This window comes from Vipera berus (genome assembly GCF_964194415.1).
Source record: "Vipera berus genome assembly, chromosome: 1".
Taxonomy (NCBI): domain Eukaryota; kingdom Metazoa; phylum Chordata; class Lepidosauria; order Squamata; family Viperidae; genus Vipera; species Vipera berus.
This window is the reverse complement of record NC_138202.1, coordinates 299,411,965-299,428,202: the sequence shown is the minus strand read 5'-3', so window position 1 is coordinate 299,428,202 and position 16,238 is coordinate 299,411,965. Positions and strand designations below refer to the sequence as shown.

Here is a 16,238-nt window from a genome sequence, read left to right as displayed (position 1 = left end):
TCAGCTCTGTCCAGGCATGTACAAAACCACATTGGTTTTCTAGACACAAACTTTATTAAAGTAGATTTCCTTCCCTAATTACATGATTGCATTTACTCAAGCACTGTAAACCCTGATATCCTCCCTCCCTCTCTCCTCCTCCACCCCCCCCTCTCTCAAACGAGTGCTGCAGGCAGCTCACTCTTATACTATGTACAGTAGCTTCTTTATCCATGTTTGCATCAGTCTTATTTTACTGGCTATAGGCTTTTTAACTATAAACGTTGGCCTGTGTCAATTGACCTTAGGTTTGTACTAGTTGGATTTTCAATCTGCATGTTCCTTTGTAATTCTTGCTCTTCTCTATGCCAGCTTCCTGAACATAACTACTACACAATTTCTATACTGCCATTTCTTGGAGCTTAAGTGCATCGTAAGTGTAAATCATAAGCAAAGATTATGAAAATTAGGTTTCTCTTGAGATCATATTTCTGTATGAGCCGTGAGAGCTGTTTTGTTTGTGGCAACTTACAAATATGCTTAATAAATAATAAAATAATAAAGTTGATATATTTCTGTACTACCTTCCAGCACAAAGCTCATCTCAATTGTCCTGTATTCTCCAATCTATTACTTTCTGTGGTTTCTGTGGTCAAGAATGCTTGTTTTGAGAAAACAAGCTTTGCATTCTATCACCAAAAATTAGGAAAAAGAAGCTCAGACCCTTTGTTTACTAATAAGATGATCTCTTGGAGCACTTCCATGCTACTGTTGTCATGACTTTGTACTAGCAAAAAAAGTACTAGTAACTAATAAGTACTATTAATTGCAAGAATGTTAATCTTAATTCTGCCTGTGTGTAATTCCGCTTGTTGCTTCTGAATGGCTGCTGTGGATCAGTATTTTTTGTATCATTAAATGCCAATAAATAGAAAGGTGCTCTTTGGAAATCATTGGAAGTGATTTCACTACCACTACCAAGTGCAATTGCTCTAATCCTGAACATTATATAGACAGTTGTTGCAGAATATTTATTATGCTGGAATGTAATGGGTATACTATGGATTTAAATTTTATGTAACTCTATTCATTACTTTTTTGCAATTACCCATCCTAGAGTAAAAAATCAAAGTCTTTGTAAATACCAATTCATAAACTTTGGGTGCTTCAAACACAAAATCTTCTGGTTCTTCACCCGTTGGCTCAGGCATATCCCGCAAAAAATCTACAAAATATGGTTCAGCCTGAACTTTTGGTACTAAGTCTGGATCCACATGTTCTTCAATTACTCTACTAAAATTTCTGTCAAACCATTCTTCATCATCCTCACTAATAAATCTGCAAGAAACAAATGTAGTCATGATAAATGCAAAACTTCCACCATTTTTTCTCTGGATTAAATAATTATGTAAACAAAATAAGAACAAAACCATTTCAGTAACATTCATATCATTCTTAGAACTAGATACATAATATATTTCTGAATGAAGCCAAAGCTACAATTTAGGTCCATACTTCATCGTGAAGTAGCTGGTATAATTAAAGTTATTTTATCAATTATTTTGTAACACAGGCTTCTCTTTACAACAAAAGGCAACAGTCTCATCCTCTACTTAACTTCAGCTGTCCATCTGTGTTTTCCTGCCAAACTTAATTAGTAGCATTTTCTAACTCAATATTTTTCATTGCTCAATGTGGGATTCTGGATGTTGAAATCCAAACATCTTAAAGTTGGCAAGGTTAAAAAAATGCTGTTTAACTTGTGATGGCTCAAGTGATGCTGTCTAGTTTCCTTACTTTTCTTCATTGCACTGTATTGTAAAAAAATGTCTCCCTTCTAGATAAGCTACTGCTACCCATGGTAGGAACATGCCCTCCCATTTAATTATTGGTTACTGCCCTCCATGACTATTTCATCTTGGCTACTGGACCAGTGAATCACTGGTCACAAAAAAAAATCACAAAATGCCAACTATCCTAGTGTGAAAACTGAGTTTAATCAACATATTACAACTTATCAGTTCATTTGTTCTTTTAGACTCCTACCTCAAATGGTGTGTTCACTACATCTGAATTTTACATACTTTCTATCACATGGCAAGAGGCCACCCAGATCTTCCATTGTTTTCCTTTGCTTTCAGCACCACTGGGTGTCAATTTAACCATGACATAGAAATCTAAATGGGAACAGCTCAAATTCCTCTCCTTGGCCTGTGGTATAAAGACAGCTACTGTTTGGCAGCTGGAAAGGGTAGAAGTGGAGCTGTATTGAAAAAGGCCTTCTGCTTTCATCACCACCTTTTCCATTGCTAATCTTCTGGACATGTGGGGTTTATTGCTCTTCTCTAGCAGTTCTGTGGTGATATAAAACATCAATTAGAACAATTAACCAGTGGAACATCCTGCCTCCAGAAGCGGCGAATGCTCCAACACTGGAAGTTTTTAAGAAGAGACTGGGCAGCCATTTGGACTAGACAGCAGAGGGTTGGACTAGATGACGTCCAAGGTCTCTTCCAACTTTATTATTATTATTGTTGTTGTTACCATTATTATCCTAAATTGCTATGTCAAGTCTCCTTACATCAGCCTTCTGAAGTACTAGCCAAGTTGAAAGAGAGACAGGAAAAATGGAGAGAAGACAATAGTTGAAAATTCCTTCAACATATGAAGTCCCTCACCAGTTTTCCCTATGATGGAAAAGAAAAATAATAATTTAAAAGATACATTTAAAAATTTTCTCTTAAAATTTCTAGTTCATTTAATGCAGAGTCAAAATAGATACATTAGACTCTGCCTGCTCATTCACCCCTTCTTTCCCCACCACATTGCAAAAGTGACTTGTGCCGGGTGTGCATTCATTTTTGTTTTCGTAGCTTTGTTTTGGGGTTCCAGATTCATCTCTGGAATCTGGATTTCAATATGAAAGCTGAGTAGAAGGTGGCTAATTCCTTCTTTTTTATTACTTGTAATGCTTCAGTAAATAGTCTTACCTGTCAGCAATTACTCGTGTACATTCATGTTTAAATAGAGACAGAAGTATACGAATATCAGTACATTCTTCTGATTTAATTGTTAACATGCCTTGCCAAATTCTGGAAAGATCACGCAGGTTGAAGATATAATGAAATTTGGATGGTGTAGGCAGCATCTTTATCTATAACAAAAATATACAAGTGTATACGTATTTGTGCAAGCTGTCATAATGCAGAAATGAAAAAAAAATTACATAGGTTCCCATTTACAATTGTCTTCCTTATACACTAGCACAAGTACAATATATTCAGTATGTTTTAAACTACTGGAAAATGATAAATATTTCTTACCTGTGAATTTCTTTTTGAGTGAATTTTCCTTGACTACACACTTGTGTATTTCTATTAGAGGATGATGGGGGCTGGTTTTAGGTTTATCCCTATCTTGACTGAAATATTTATTTTTTTCAAAGCAACCATATGAATAAGGCTTCTTGATAAATTAAAGTAAGTGTCAGGACCCACCCCAATCCACGTCTTAGGAAAACAAAAACTCTTGGAGTCAGTTCTAGTCCAAAAGGAATCTTTACTAGGACATGCTTGGTTGTGGGAATACAAGTCAGGACTTAGTATTGTTTTACAAATTGAAATTTTATAAAGGGTACCCGGTTCAACCCCACTTCCCTCAACCCCATTTGGTCAGCCCCTCTCATTCTACTTCGTGTCATCCCTTTCGTGGGGAAAAAAAGGAACTTCAAATCTTCATGGTTATTGCCTTCTTCCTCTCCAAAATTAAAAGAAAACACAAGCCAGATACCTTCTTCTCTAACCCTCCCTTTTGTTCCCCCCAGTCCAAAAGGTTCCCTTGGTCCTTGAAATAATCTAAGGCAGGCTGAATCCACATGTGCTCCTCCTTCCTCGGGAGATGGCAGAATCCATAGTGGGGGGATAATGTTCTAAACATACATTTATGAATGTGATATAAATGGATTCTGACAGTAAGATTCAGGACTTATTCTCATTTTAAAATTTAAAAAGCAAAGAGGACAGCTCTTGCAAAACAACAAAGAGAAACAGAAGATAATGAAGAATTTTACAATGCTGCATAAAGCATAAGAAGTACTTATATCTTAGTGGACCAGATTTTGGTAGCACCAGACAAGATTATTCTGATAGTCTCTACCTTTTTATGTTCAGATAAGAAAACTGAATTAAATTAGTTATCTACAACACATAAAAACAGACTTTTCCCCATAATACTTTCAAATAACGAATCTCTTTCTTAGTAAGTACTGATTATGATACCTTAGTCCATTGCCACAATATTCTACCAGCTGATACCAATTTCATTATAATATCACTTATTTCAGGCTTGAAATGTCTACATGAATGAAAATATCCACAGCCAATTATTCCTGAAAAATAATAGCACAGTTTTAGCTTTAATATTTTCAAGTAAGTACAGCTTTAAATCTAAAGTTTTACTGCATCGGTATCATGCAGTCAGTTCAGGTGTATGGATTTGTAATTTTTCTTATTTTTTGTTACCTTATAGGATTGTAAACGTAGAGCTTAGTTATTTATTAGGCCACAATTATAGAACTGATGAAATTAAATATGATACTGAATAATTGTCTCATAATAGGAAAAAAAATCTTCTTTAAGAATAATTTAAAATTGAAACCTGTTTGGTTTCAAGGTTTATTATCTCCAAATGGCAAGCAATGCAGAACTAAATTTTGCTATTTATATTTCCTGCAATTTCCTGTAGATATGCTCTACTGCTTACCCAGGTAAGATATTAAGGATCATTTTTACCAGCTTCAACTGAACTAGACAGTAACCTAGCAAAGGGACTTTCTATTGGTTGGCACTCTATTTTTGGAAATCGCTTTTCATTATGATGCAAGTCTGGCATTTTCATAAAGTCTGAGGTTTTCAGCTAGAATTGTCCTACACATTTTATTTGAATAGTAACTATATGTAGGAGATGACCTGGCTGAGCCTGAGGGAGGGGTTAAACATGTCATGAGTCATGAGTCCCTTCAGGCCCACAAGAGATCTAAGTCCAGCCCACCTTGAATTCCTTTCTATTCTTAATTCCTGCTAATTTCCTTTGACTGTTAGTAGTTCAGATTTCTATAGAGTAGGGGTCCCCAATCTGTGGGCTATGGCCCACTACTGGGCCATGGCTTATTGGCCTCTGGGCCACAAGTGGCTGGCTGGTGCATGCATATGTATGTGTACGTACAGCTCCACTTGCACAAGCACTGCTGTGAACATCATGGGCATTCACTGCCCCAGTTGTGTGTCACCATGAATGTCGCAGATGTTTGCAGCCCCACTCGTGTGAGCATCGCTATGAGCATTCTGACCATTTGCGGCCCCACTCACGCAAGTATCGCCACAAGTGTTGCAAGCATTTGCAGCCCCATGTGCGAGAACCCACATCACCACTAGCGTTGCAAGTGCTCACAGTCCCACTAGCGCATGCACTCAGGGTGCCACTCTTTAGGAACGGGTGTTTGTGTGTGCGCACGTATGTATGCATGAAATTACACCCCCCACAAAACTATCCCTTCTTTTTCCCCCTCCCCCCCGCTCCGGGCCACCAACCTGGAAAGTTTGGCGAATTCTGCTGTAGAGAGCTTTTGCTTACAATGTATCTTTATACACATTTGAACTGCCTGCATCTCCTGATTCCCCTGATACTGACACTATATAATTTTATATTCTCGTTATGTTTTGTCTCGTGTTTATGCTGTTCCTTTGCCTGCGATGATAGAACTCCTCTCTCTGTGGTTTTATTGTAGCTGTTAAAATTTGGTTGCAATCTTTCCTAACTTAAAGCCTTTCAAATATTTTGGATTCCAACTCGCATTATCTTTAGAAGCAGAAGGTCTCCCTCATTTAATGTGGAAACATTCCAGGCGGGACTCTCAAAAACAAATTGCCTGGTTTCTCTATGGCAAGATAGTATTACTGTAAACTCTCCAAGGGACTGGGCAAAAACATAGTAAAATATACAAACAGTACAAATGCTCAGTCATCTGTGGCTGAAGAAGCTACATTATAGTGTCCTTGAAAGGAAGCTCAGCTATTAGTAGGAAACGTTTAGTTCTAAATAATTTATCATACAATTTATCATTCAATTTTTATGGATTGGGTGAGAATCGAAATGATGCAATTTCCTTGCAACAAGATTATTCATATGGGTGCAGATTTAATTCTTTTTAATTCTGATGAAGAACATTTAGATCACCTCATCAATAACCAATAAAATTATTTGTAACATAAAGTTAGTAAAACAATGAAATTATTATCTAGATTAAATATCAATGTCTGACAATTTCATTCCATGTACCAGCTTACACACCTATGGCTTTAGTTTCTTTAAGGAAAAGAATTATCTGCTGATAAAAAATGTATGAAATCTGTTCAATTCTACATTAAAATTACAGAGAAAAATGAGAGTACCAAATATTTTATCAATGGAGGCATTGGATGGAAGGGTGCAGTTAAATACAGTAAACTGCCTCTTTAAGCGTTGTGGGATGTCATTTCGACCTCCTCCTGGGTGAATCATTGCTCCTATAAGCTGCACGTCAACAATTGTAGTAAAGTCTCCAGGTTTATCCAAACTATACATCCCTTCCATTTCCATCATCTGACGCACTATTTCATTTGTCACCTGCACATTTTTTAAAAAGTAACAAATCATTCTTTCAAAAGACAAAAAACAACAACAACACATATTTTTATTCTACTTGGGCTACATGCCAGAATGGGGTTTAAGTGTAGCTTTACATTGTACGCAAAGTACCATTCCATCTAAAATTAATTTAATTTATTAATTTTAATTTATTAATTTTAATTATTTTATTGGGGCTGTTAGTTTAATTCTTTTTAACTTTTGCATTGCTGTATTTTTATTGTTGTTAGCCGCCCTGAGTCCTTCGGGAGATAGGGCGGGACATAAGTCCCAAAAATAAATAAATAAATAAATAAATAAATAAATAAATAAATAAATAAATAAATAATGAATAAATGAATGAATGAATGAATAAATAAATAAATAAATAAATAAATAAATAAAGAATAACATGGGTCTACATAGATTTCAGGATGAAAGAAATATCTTAACTTTCAAAAAGCAAAAACGGATTAATACAGTATATACAGTAAATGAAAGTAATTACAAAAATGACAATTTTTTTATTAACAATTAAAAACTACACTAATCCTTTCTACAGAGAACATTCTTGCCATCTAACTCAAAAATGTCCACATCAGGTACAGGGAATTTATTATCTGCTCTGTCATCTCCTTCTGGTTTTGCTGAAGTCCTGCTCCTTCTGCCTTACTCAGAATCCATCTCCATAGATGTAGATTTTTGAAAACGTGACCTTCTCTGTCCAAACAATAGCTGGTAAGAATCCCAATGCTCAAAAATCCTATCTTTCTGATGGTCCATAGGCTTTTCTCCTGAGCACTCAGGCACAGCCCATTTCTGAATTCTGAGCAAAACTCTTCTTTTCACAGAAGGGGAAAATTATTGCTCTTTGAGCCTTGCAGCACGGAAAAAGGAAGCCTGGTGGGACAATGGTAGATCCAGGGGCTTCATCTCCCCTAATCATGTGAAATGACATAGTTGTAAGGGGCATTCTGGCATATGAATTGAGTTTGGTTTCTTACCTATGGGCCCTCTTGAAAGTAACTCGCAGATGATAAAAAACGTATCCCAATTCTAGCTGTCTTAGTATTAAGGAATAAACGTGGGGGCTTTTAAAATAAAATATGCACGCTCCTTACTGCATTACTCTTCTATTCCCAAACTGGGTTCCATCTCATTGTTTACACTTAATCAAAGAAAAGAGTATTCAGTTAAGATGCCATATTGCTGAGCTTCTGGTTTCTTTGTAGATTTAAAACCCAACACAACATCTTTCTGCATACATATGAGCTCACAGATCAGTTGCATAGGCAGGAACTCCATTAAAATGCAATCTATGTATCCTTGTCACTCTTGATTCATACAAGGGTTGCACTGCCTAAAAATGTCCTGCAAGCACATCAAGAAAAATACACAACTTGACTGCTTTAAGAATAGGTACTTATTTAATAGATAGAAGTTGTTATTCAGTTGTATTCCATTATTCTCCACTCAGGCAGAACATTATAATCAGCCTACAATTTTCCTAGACTGATTCTTGAAATAATGTTTCTAAGCAGTGCTAATAATTTTATAACGCAATCAGAAAATACTGTTAACATGGGGGAAAGTTTCTGAAATAATAAAACAAAATATTGTTTACTTGTATAACTATAGACACTTGTTAGAACTGTACCTGATCTCCCCATTCATTTATTATGGGCATGTTAATGTCATCAATGAATATGGTCATTTTTCTGCCCCCTGGAGGTCCATAAGTACTGCCCATCCGCTTGTCCACATAACTTTCTATTGTCCTCTTAATAATTAAACAACACAAAAAACACAAGTAAATAAATAAGTGAAGTTATTTTTATCTTTTTGTTAATGAGTTTTAAGTCAACCAATTGGAATTAAGTCATGCTCTGAAATAATTTATAATCATTAAAAAGGTAAAGGTTCCCCCGCACATGCGTGCTAGTCGTTTCCGACTCTAGGGGCCGGTGCTCATCTCCGTTTCATAGCCGAAGAGCCAGCGCTTGTCCAAGGACATCTCCGTGGTCATGTGGCCGGCATGACTAGACGCCAAAGGCGCACGGAACGCTGTTACCTTCCCACCATAGTGGTCCCTATTTGTCTACTTGCATTTTTACGTGCTTTCGAACTGCTAGGTGGGCAGAAGCTGGGACGAGTAACAGGCGCTCACTCTGCTACGCGGCACTCGGGATTCGACCCGCCAAACTGCCGACCTTCCGATCGACAAGTTCAGCGTCCTAACCCACTGAGCCACCGCGTCCCTTTATAATCATTGCTGGAGTATTAAAAACAAACAGTAAACATCAAAATTGTGCCTTTTCTTTAAGTTATTTCAGATAGTTTATACAGAAACAGATGATGTAGAAACAGCTCATAAAATCTACAGTTTACCTGAAACATTCCAGGTTCTGTTGCTGAAGAAAAATTTAAACTTTTTGATAATTGTTCTTCTGGATCATATTTTTTTAAATAACCTTTAATCATTACAGTCTTTGCAGTTCCTTGTTCACCAATGAGCAATACTGCCTGTAATAATTTTAGTATCATTATTTTCACATCCTTATTATATATTAAAAAAACTCTTCAGTTCTGCCAAAAAAATTACATACTTATACTCAACAAAAAAAGCAATGTGACTTTGCTGCCTTGTTGTATTATATATTATATTTCTGATTTAGTCATGTGGGGCTCAATGAACTGGAGCTAAAACTATTTTACCCATAAGAAAAAGAGCTATAGGACAGTTGTAGAAACACAGATAAAATCTGTTATCTGCTTGCAGCACACAGACCCATACAGACATACATACACTTGGATAGTAAAAAAAACATTTTGGCATACAATGGTGGGTGGAAAGAGTGGTGTGGGAGAGAAGATGAATGGAATGACTGCAAAGTAAGATAAACAAATAAAAGAATTCTAAGAAGACTATTTTCTAGATAGAGAAGGGTATTTTTATTCATTGGAGAATTATTTGGAAATACCTCCACAGACAAAATAGACAAGGTATAGACACAAATAGAAAAAATCAAATAATTAAATATGTATGGCAGGGGTGTCAAACTCAATTTCATTGAGGGCCGCATCAGCATTATGGTGGCCCTCAGGGGGCCGGGTGGGTGTGGCCTGGGTGGGCGTGGCCTACTGGGTAGGCGTGGCTAGAGTGCGTATGGCCTACTGGGTGGGCGTGGCCAGCTCTACATCATTGGCATCAAGGGTGCCTATGGGGGCCTGGGCAGGAGTGGGACAGATCTGAGGGTCTCTGGTGGAAGGGGGGGTCTCTGGGCCAGGGCCAAGGCAGTGGGGGCCGTTCCCTCACTGTTTCCAGGATGGCTTCGCGGGCCGCATGAAACCACTTTGCGGGCCGGATCCAGCCCCTGGGCCTTGTGTTTGACATGTCTGATGTATGGCATCGAGCACAAATGTGTCCATCACACCACTCACTTTTAAAATTCAAAATTAGGAGAGAAATTGTGAAAAAAAGCAAATTTTCACAAATTATAATTTAGAAACTTGAGCGACAGGTTCACTAGCATCTTAATACAAAGCTAAACAAATTTACAGTATCATGATTTAGCAGAATGTGTGCATTATATTCAGTGGTAAAGTAGCATCCTCTAGTTCATAATTTGCCAATAAAATATGTACTCACTTTGTGTTGCTTTGCTATTGTATCCATCAAAAATTGTGTTCTGACATTGTCTACATTTGGAACTAGAATAGACGAATACTCAGGAATGCTGTCAGTTGGGTAAACATATTCCTGAACCTTTTTATTCCAATGGTCCCAGTCACCTAAAATGGAACATTACAACAGTAGAAAAACACTAATTATTTCTCTTCTTCAACTACTTTATTTAGTAATCAAAGTAGTTTTTAAGAAATCAGACATTCTATGCAGTAGCAGCTCAATCGACTTGCAAGAAATCAAGGGCTCTGATTTTCCCCCCCGCAGTCAGATCAGTCTTCAGGCAGATTGGCCAAATTAAGACCACAGAATTAGACAAAATCAAGCAAGGGCTAGTGGCGAGATAACCTGTAACCAGCAAAGTGCTATTTTGGAAAATGGCTACCACCTTTCTGCTCTATGTTGGGGGTGTAAGGGAAAATGGACAATAAGAAGAACATGAAAGTAATATCCTAATTTTTTCCCCCTTTGGTGAGGATGGGTAAACCTTTGCCACTCAGGACTATCTAGCTGTTATTAAAACAAAATGTTGGTAAATTAGTTTGTGTTATTTTTCTCCACAATGCGTGCCAAGTACCACTTGGCTTTTGTCTGTTTGTTTAATCTATATTTATTTATTTTTTAACTTTATGGTTCTAAGCTGCCTCCAGCCACCCAGTTACTGAAATGGCATAGAAGTCAACAAAGTTAATGAAATAGGAGCCATGGTGACACAGTGGTTAGAATGCAGTATTGCAGGCTAATTCAGCTCACTGCTGGGAGTTTGATCCTCACCGGCTCAAGGTTGACTCAGCCTTCTGTCCTTCTGAGGTTGGAAAAATGAGGGCCCAGATTGTTGGGGGCAATATGCTGACTCTGTAAACTGCTTAAAGAGGGCTGTAAAACACTATAAAGTGGTATATAAGTCTAAGTGCTGTTCCTATCGCTATTGCAAAATAACTAAAGCAGAATTGACTCTTTAGCAGGTATTACTAAAATGTATAATGCAACAAATAGGAACATTCAAATAAATGATGGTTTCTGATTTATAGATGAGTGCCAAAGTTATATGTTATAGGCTGAACAAACTATAAAAAGATAATGCTGTCTGCAAAACTGTACTAAAAACATTAGGGTTATTAAAAGAAATTAAGAAGGATTGCACTACTCTATCACTTACCACAATCACTGACAAAATATTCATACATTGTATGTGTTTCCTCTTTATTAATTACTGGCAAGTCCAGTTTGCTTTCATGGTTTCTCAGGAAAGCTTCCAACTTCTCCCGGCTATCCAACTCTAGAAGGGATCCTAAACTCCACATTATGCCAAAGACAAATAACCTGTGAAGATGTGCCAGACAGACAATGCCACCTTCTTCCTTAGAAGGTATCAAACCTTCCAAAATGTTAATAGACTGAAAATATTTTAAAAAGAGAAGAGAAAAGAAGTAAGAATACCTGGAATACAATCTAAAACAAAAATAACTGTAGATTCACATAATGCGTTTTGCTACCTACAAGGCATTTAACAAAACTGTATTTAATGTACCTCATATTTTTCAATAACCTTATCAAGCAAAGAAGATTTCTGGGTATTTCGATAGCAATACAGAACAGTTTTGTTAAGATTTATTAAAAACACACCTGCATGATATAGTTACATTCTAGCAGTTCCATTTTTGGAAAAAGATTCAGTTTCATGTGGGTATATGCTGCATCAAACACTTTGTCATATAGACCCAATAATACATCTGCTTCTTGTGGAGTACGAGTCTTCAACCATCCCTGTACAAAATAAAATACGATAAAGGCGAATGCCAGTCAGCTGTCCCACAATTTAAAGTGAATTTTTAGAAAATCCTCTCTCAAAACATACCTGCAATATTGGCCTCCAGGTTAAGGCAGAAGAACTGATGTACACCATACCCATCCTGGAAACTGTAGCAGGAGAAGCATTTTCAATATTGTGCACTTCAAAGAGCAACTTGCAAGTAGGAGCCATTGGAATCCGGTCTCCATTTGCTAAAGTCAGAGTCTTATTATCATCAAGCACCGAATTCAGATTTTCAATCCAAATTGCATCTACAGGGCCATCTAGAATCAGAAAAATATTCTCCCCTGGAAGTAAAATGAAAGAGTTTACACAAGTCAGAATTTATTGTTCAGTTAATAAGTTCATCATCATCGTCATCTTCTTCATTGTTCTAAAATGCATATTGAATGATACAATTTGACTACGTGCTGCACATTTTTAAGCCCTATCAGATTCAGGTTTTTTATTGACCTAAGGGAAGATGATAGTGCAGTTACTAGCTTTTTTACTGGTACATTTTCCCCTCTAAAAAACTGGAATTAAAAAAATTGTATCATAGAAAAGCATATTGCTTCATATTATCTTGGTTCAGTGATATAATTCCTGTGAGGGAAAAATATCAGTATAGATGAAAACAGAAGAACAGTTTTAACAGGAAAGTGATATTCTGTGACCATGTTGCTGGTTACAGTATTTCTTTTTAAAAAATATTTATACTTTGCTCCAATGGGTTTATCATACCTTTCTTGGCTTTAAGGGTTTTTCGCCACAAGGTGGAGAAAATTCCATCTGTCCAATCATTTGTTGCTGTATCCAATTTGCCAAACATCTGAGGAGCTGTAATAGCTTTTGGATTCATGCGCATTTCTCTGTGAGGATATCCACATTCTGTCATTGCCCTCATCAATATAGTTATGACAGTTGTTTTTCCAGATCCGCTTGGTCCAAGTGTCATCAACCCATGGCGTACTTTGGATGTTTCATACAACTAAAGAAGGAAGGGTAGTAGGAGAGGAATGGACCTGGATTATTGGACTTGCTTTCATAAAATATTTTCTCCTGAGAAGGGCTAAAACTTGAAGAGTGAGAGGGCAATGGCATATTTTATGAAAGACCCTGAAGGATCATTAGGGGGAAAAAGGCAAAATTCTAAATGGTGAAGTTAACCATGGCATAGATACTGCTAACATACATATAAAACCCCAACATACTTAATAGAGAAAAAAGTCAGCCTATACGAACTGGGTATAACGTTCTACCCTTTTGGCCTTTAGAACAGGGTACATAATAGCGCCCTGTAACATCAACCTTAATTTAGAAAATGGGGTTTAAAAGGGAATTTATCAGTTGAATGTTCCTGTGATATAACACACTGATCTTGAAAGGTGTTAAATCATAAGAGCGTCCATGAGATCAATTGCCCACTTCAGACCTTTTTCTGATATACAGCAGCAGTGGCGTAGCGTGGGTTGTCAGCACCCGGGGCAAGGCAACCGGAAGCGGAAATAGAGGGGCGGGCGGGCGGTGACATCACGGCACCGCTGAAAAGACGCGCCCCGCAGCGGCGTAGACTTTCCAAGAAGAGTCGCGCGCATGCGGGATGCTTCCGGGTCCCTCTCGAGGGCGGCTGGGCGGGGCTCCGACCTGCAAGAGCCGCTGCATTCAAGCTCGCACGTGAGCCCCGCTAAATAAAGCCACACATGCGCACGAAGCTAGGCCGGCCAGCCAGCGGGTCCGTCTTCGCTCGGCCAAACCTGCCAGGGCGCCTGCGGGGCGCTTGCGGTTGGCCTGAGCCTGGGCGGAGAGTTGGCCACTTCTATTTATTTTATTCAGTTTATGTGGCCGCCCATCTCACCTGCCGGACTCATTTCGCTTTGCAAGAAAGAGCAGCTCGAGAGCGGAGCCAAGCCAACTCTGTGCAGCCCTTGGGGCTCCCTGAGCAGCTCAGTGTGAGCGCGCCCCCCCCAGATGTTGCGCCTGGTGCGGCCGGCCCCCCCTGCACCCCCACGCTACGCCACTGTACAGCAGAACTTTCAACCAAAATGGCCATTGGCTGATTATTGTGGGAGCTACATTCCTAAATTATCTAAAGGCATTTGGTTATTGGAAGTGAAGGATAGGGAATATTATATCTCTTTCTTGTGAAGTTATATTTGGGTATGGTTCCTGAATATTAATAACTACATACATAATGTAAAATACGTAGTATTACACTTGGATTATTTGAGAAGAGGCTCTGAAACATATTTATTGAAGAATATGAGAAAAATGATGGTAAAATTCACATTGAAACTTTAATTACCATAACTTAGTTTTATATTCTATAGTACTGTCTTCTGAAAACTTAAAATATGTAATGTTATACCTGTACAAGTTTAAGATTCCAGGGAGGATGATTAATCAGTCCTGCCTCTTCAACCTGATTTGCAACTGCTGCTTGAAGATCACCGTAAGTATTACTATCCAGTACCAGCCCAGGAAAGAGATCATTGATAAGGCTAAGAAATAAGGGCTCATCTTCATCTACCTGGATCACAAAAAAAATGTTTTTAAATATAAATTTTTGACTTGTGGGAAGGGAGCAGCAACAGAATATTCAAATATATATTTCTTATGAGCTTGAGAACATAGAGAACAAACTAGATACAATTTATGAAGGTCAATAAATTATACGGAAGTACTGCATAAGTTCCAACAACCTGATTCCATTGAATTCAGTGGGGTTTCAATATTATTTCTTTTGGTATAATTTGCTTAATTTATTGTATGCAAACTAACTAACTAGGTGCATGCACAAGAGAGTATGCAGTCAGACTGAGAATCACATACTTCTAGAAAAGTATGCAAGAAGCTTACTAAATCATTTTCATAATTACTCTAGCAATGGGAAGTTTAAACAGCTTCCAGTGTATTCATCTCGCTTACAACATTTCATGTTACATTGAGAGAATACTTTAAATTACATTTTACTGCCTATATTTCTTATTTTATTTAAATTAGCTGCTGGCTTCCCCGATCAAAATTAAAATTATGGCCCTGTGTAGAGGGAGTAGATGTGTTGTTGTTTTTCCTGAAAAATAGCGTTCAACATTTGATCTGAAGATATAAATTATTGTTCCAAATCTTCTTAAGGACAATAATTAACTTTAAATACTGATGCTTTAATTAATTATTCAGGGGCCTAACTGATTTAGACACAATGACAGTTGTCAAAATATAATTTTAGAGTATCACAATGTTTTCATCTGAAAACAGTTTTCAAAAACTAAAAAAAATAACAAAAATATTGCAACCTGACCAATACCAAACACTGCAATGGATACAATCTTACCAGTTTAGAGAGGTTCATGTCCCTTAGACCTCTCATAACAGTACTCATTTCACTGTCATCTGGTCTTGCCCTCTTCTGTGATCCAAGCGTTCTCAGCACTGAAAGGATATTTCTTAACCCAAAATCATAATGAACCTAAGAAACAAAATAGAGGAATCAATAGGTTGTGCACGTTTTCTTTCTTTAGTAGTGGCATTCACAGAACTGTGAACATTTAAAAATAGTAAAAACTGTTTTCTATCGCAGATAAGTACGTCAATGCAAGTATGTATAAAAAGGTTGTCTCAAGTGATTAAAAAGGAGGTACGGTTGTATTAGCCATAATGGAAGCAGAGTTCTTCCCTCTTCAAAAACCCATTACTGCAGGCATGTCAAACTGCCGGCCTGGGGGCCAGATGCATCACGACGAAACCGCGCCCTCCCCATTGCTGGCAATGGGGGAAAAGTGCCTGCATTATTGGATCCAATGATTGTGACAACTTTTATCCAGTCTCCAGCCTTCCTTTTTAGATAATAGTGCTGAGACACCACTGGATATGTTTGTTGATGGCCTTTGGGAAAACTGAGAAGGGAATAGTGCATCCATTATTGTGCTTTTTCATCTTTTGGCAACTTTTTTTTTTAAATTCCATTTATATCCCGCCCTTCTCCGAAGACTCAGGGCGGCTTACAAGCTTAGCAGTAGCCTTCATTCTATGTATATGCCTGCTTATTAGGGCTTTCACACAAACCCCAAGCGGCATTATTACAAAGTCAGCTTGTTGTTGTTAGCTGCGAAGTCGTGT

At 37.7% G+C, this 16,238-nt stretch overlaps 1 protein-coding gene across 1 annotated transcript in view; it reads right to left on the bottom strand.

Moving 5' to 3' along the window:
• DNAH8 (dynein axonemal heavy chain 8) overlaps window positions 1-16,238 on the bottom strand; it is a 143,423-nt gene that overhangs the window by 50,952 nt on the left and 76,233 nt on the right. Inside the window, exons 44-56 of the mRNA XM_081315187.1 lie at window positions 15,454-15,588; window positions 14,488-14,649; window positions 12,864-13,110; window positions 12,186-12,427; window positions 11,954-12,094; window positions 11,487-11,724; window positions 10,292-10,434; window positions 9,031-9,165; window positions 8,300-8,422; window positions 6,429-6,642; window positions 4,257-4,366; window positions 2,970-3,133; window positions 1,125-1,317 (exon numbers count right to left, since the gene is read on the bottom strand). Of these exons, the coding sequence (XP_081171313.1) occupies window positions 1,125-1,317; window positions 2,970-3,133; window positions 4,257-4,366; window positions 6,429-6,642; window positions 8,300-8,422; window positions 9,031-9,165; window positions 10,292-10,434; window positions 11,487-11,724; window positions 11,954-12,094; window positions 12,186-12,427; window positions 12,864-13,110; window positions 14,488-14,649; window positions 15,454-15,588 (2,247 nt within the window). The remainder of the gene's footprint in view (window positions 1-1,124; window positions 1,318-2,969; window positions 3,134-4,256; window positions 4,367-6,428; window positions 6,643-8,299; window positions 8,423-9,030; window positions 9,166-10,291; window positions 10,435-11,486; window positions 11,725-11,953; window positions 12,095-12,185; window positions 12,428-12,863; window positions 13,111-14,487; window positions 14,650-15,453; window positions 15,589-16,238) is intronic.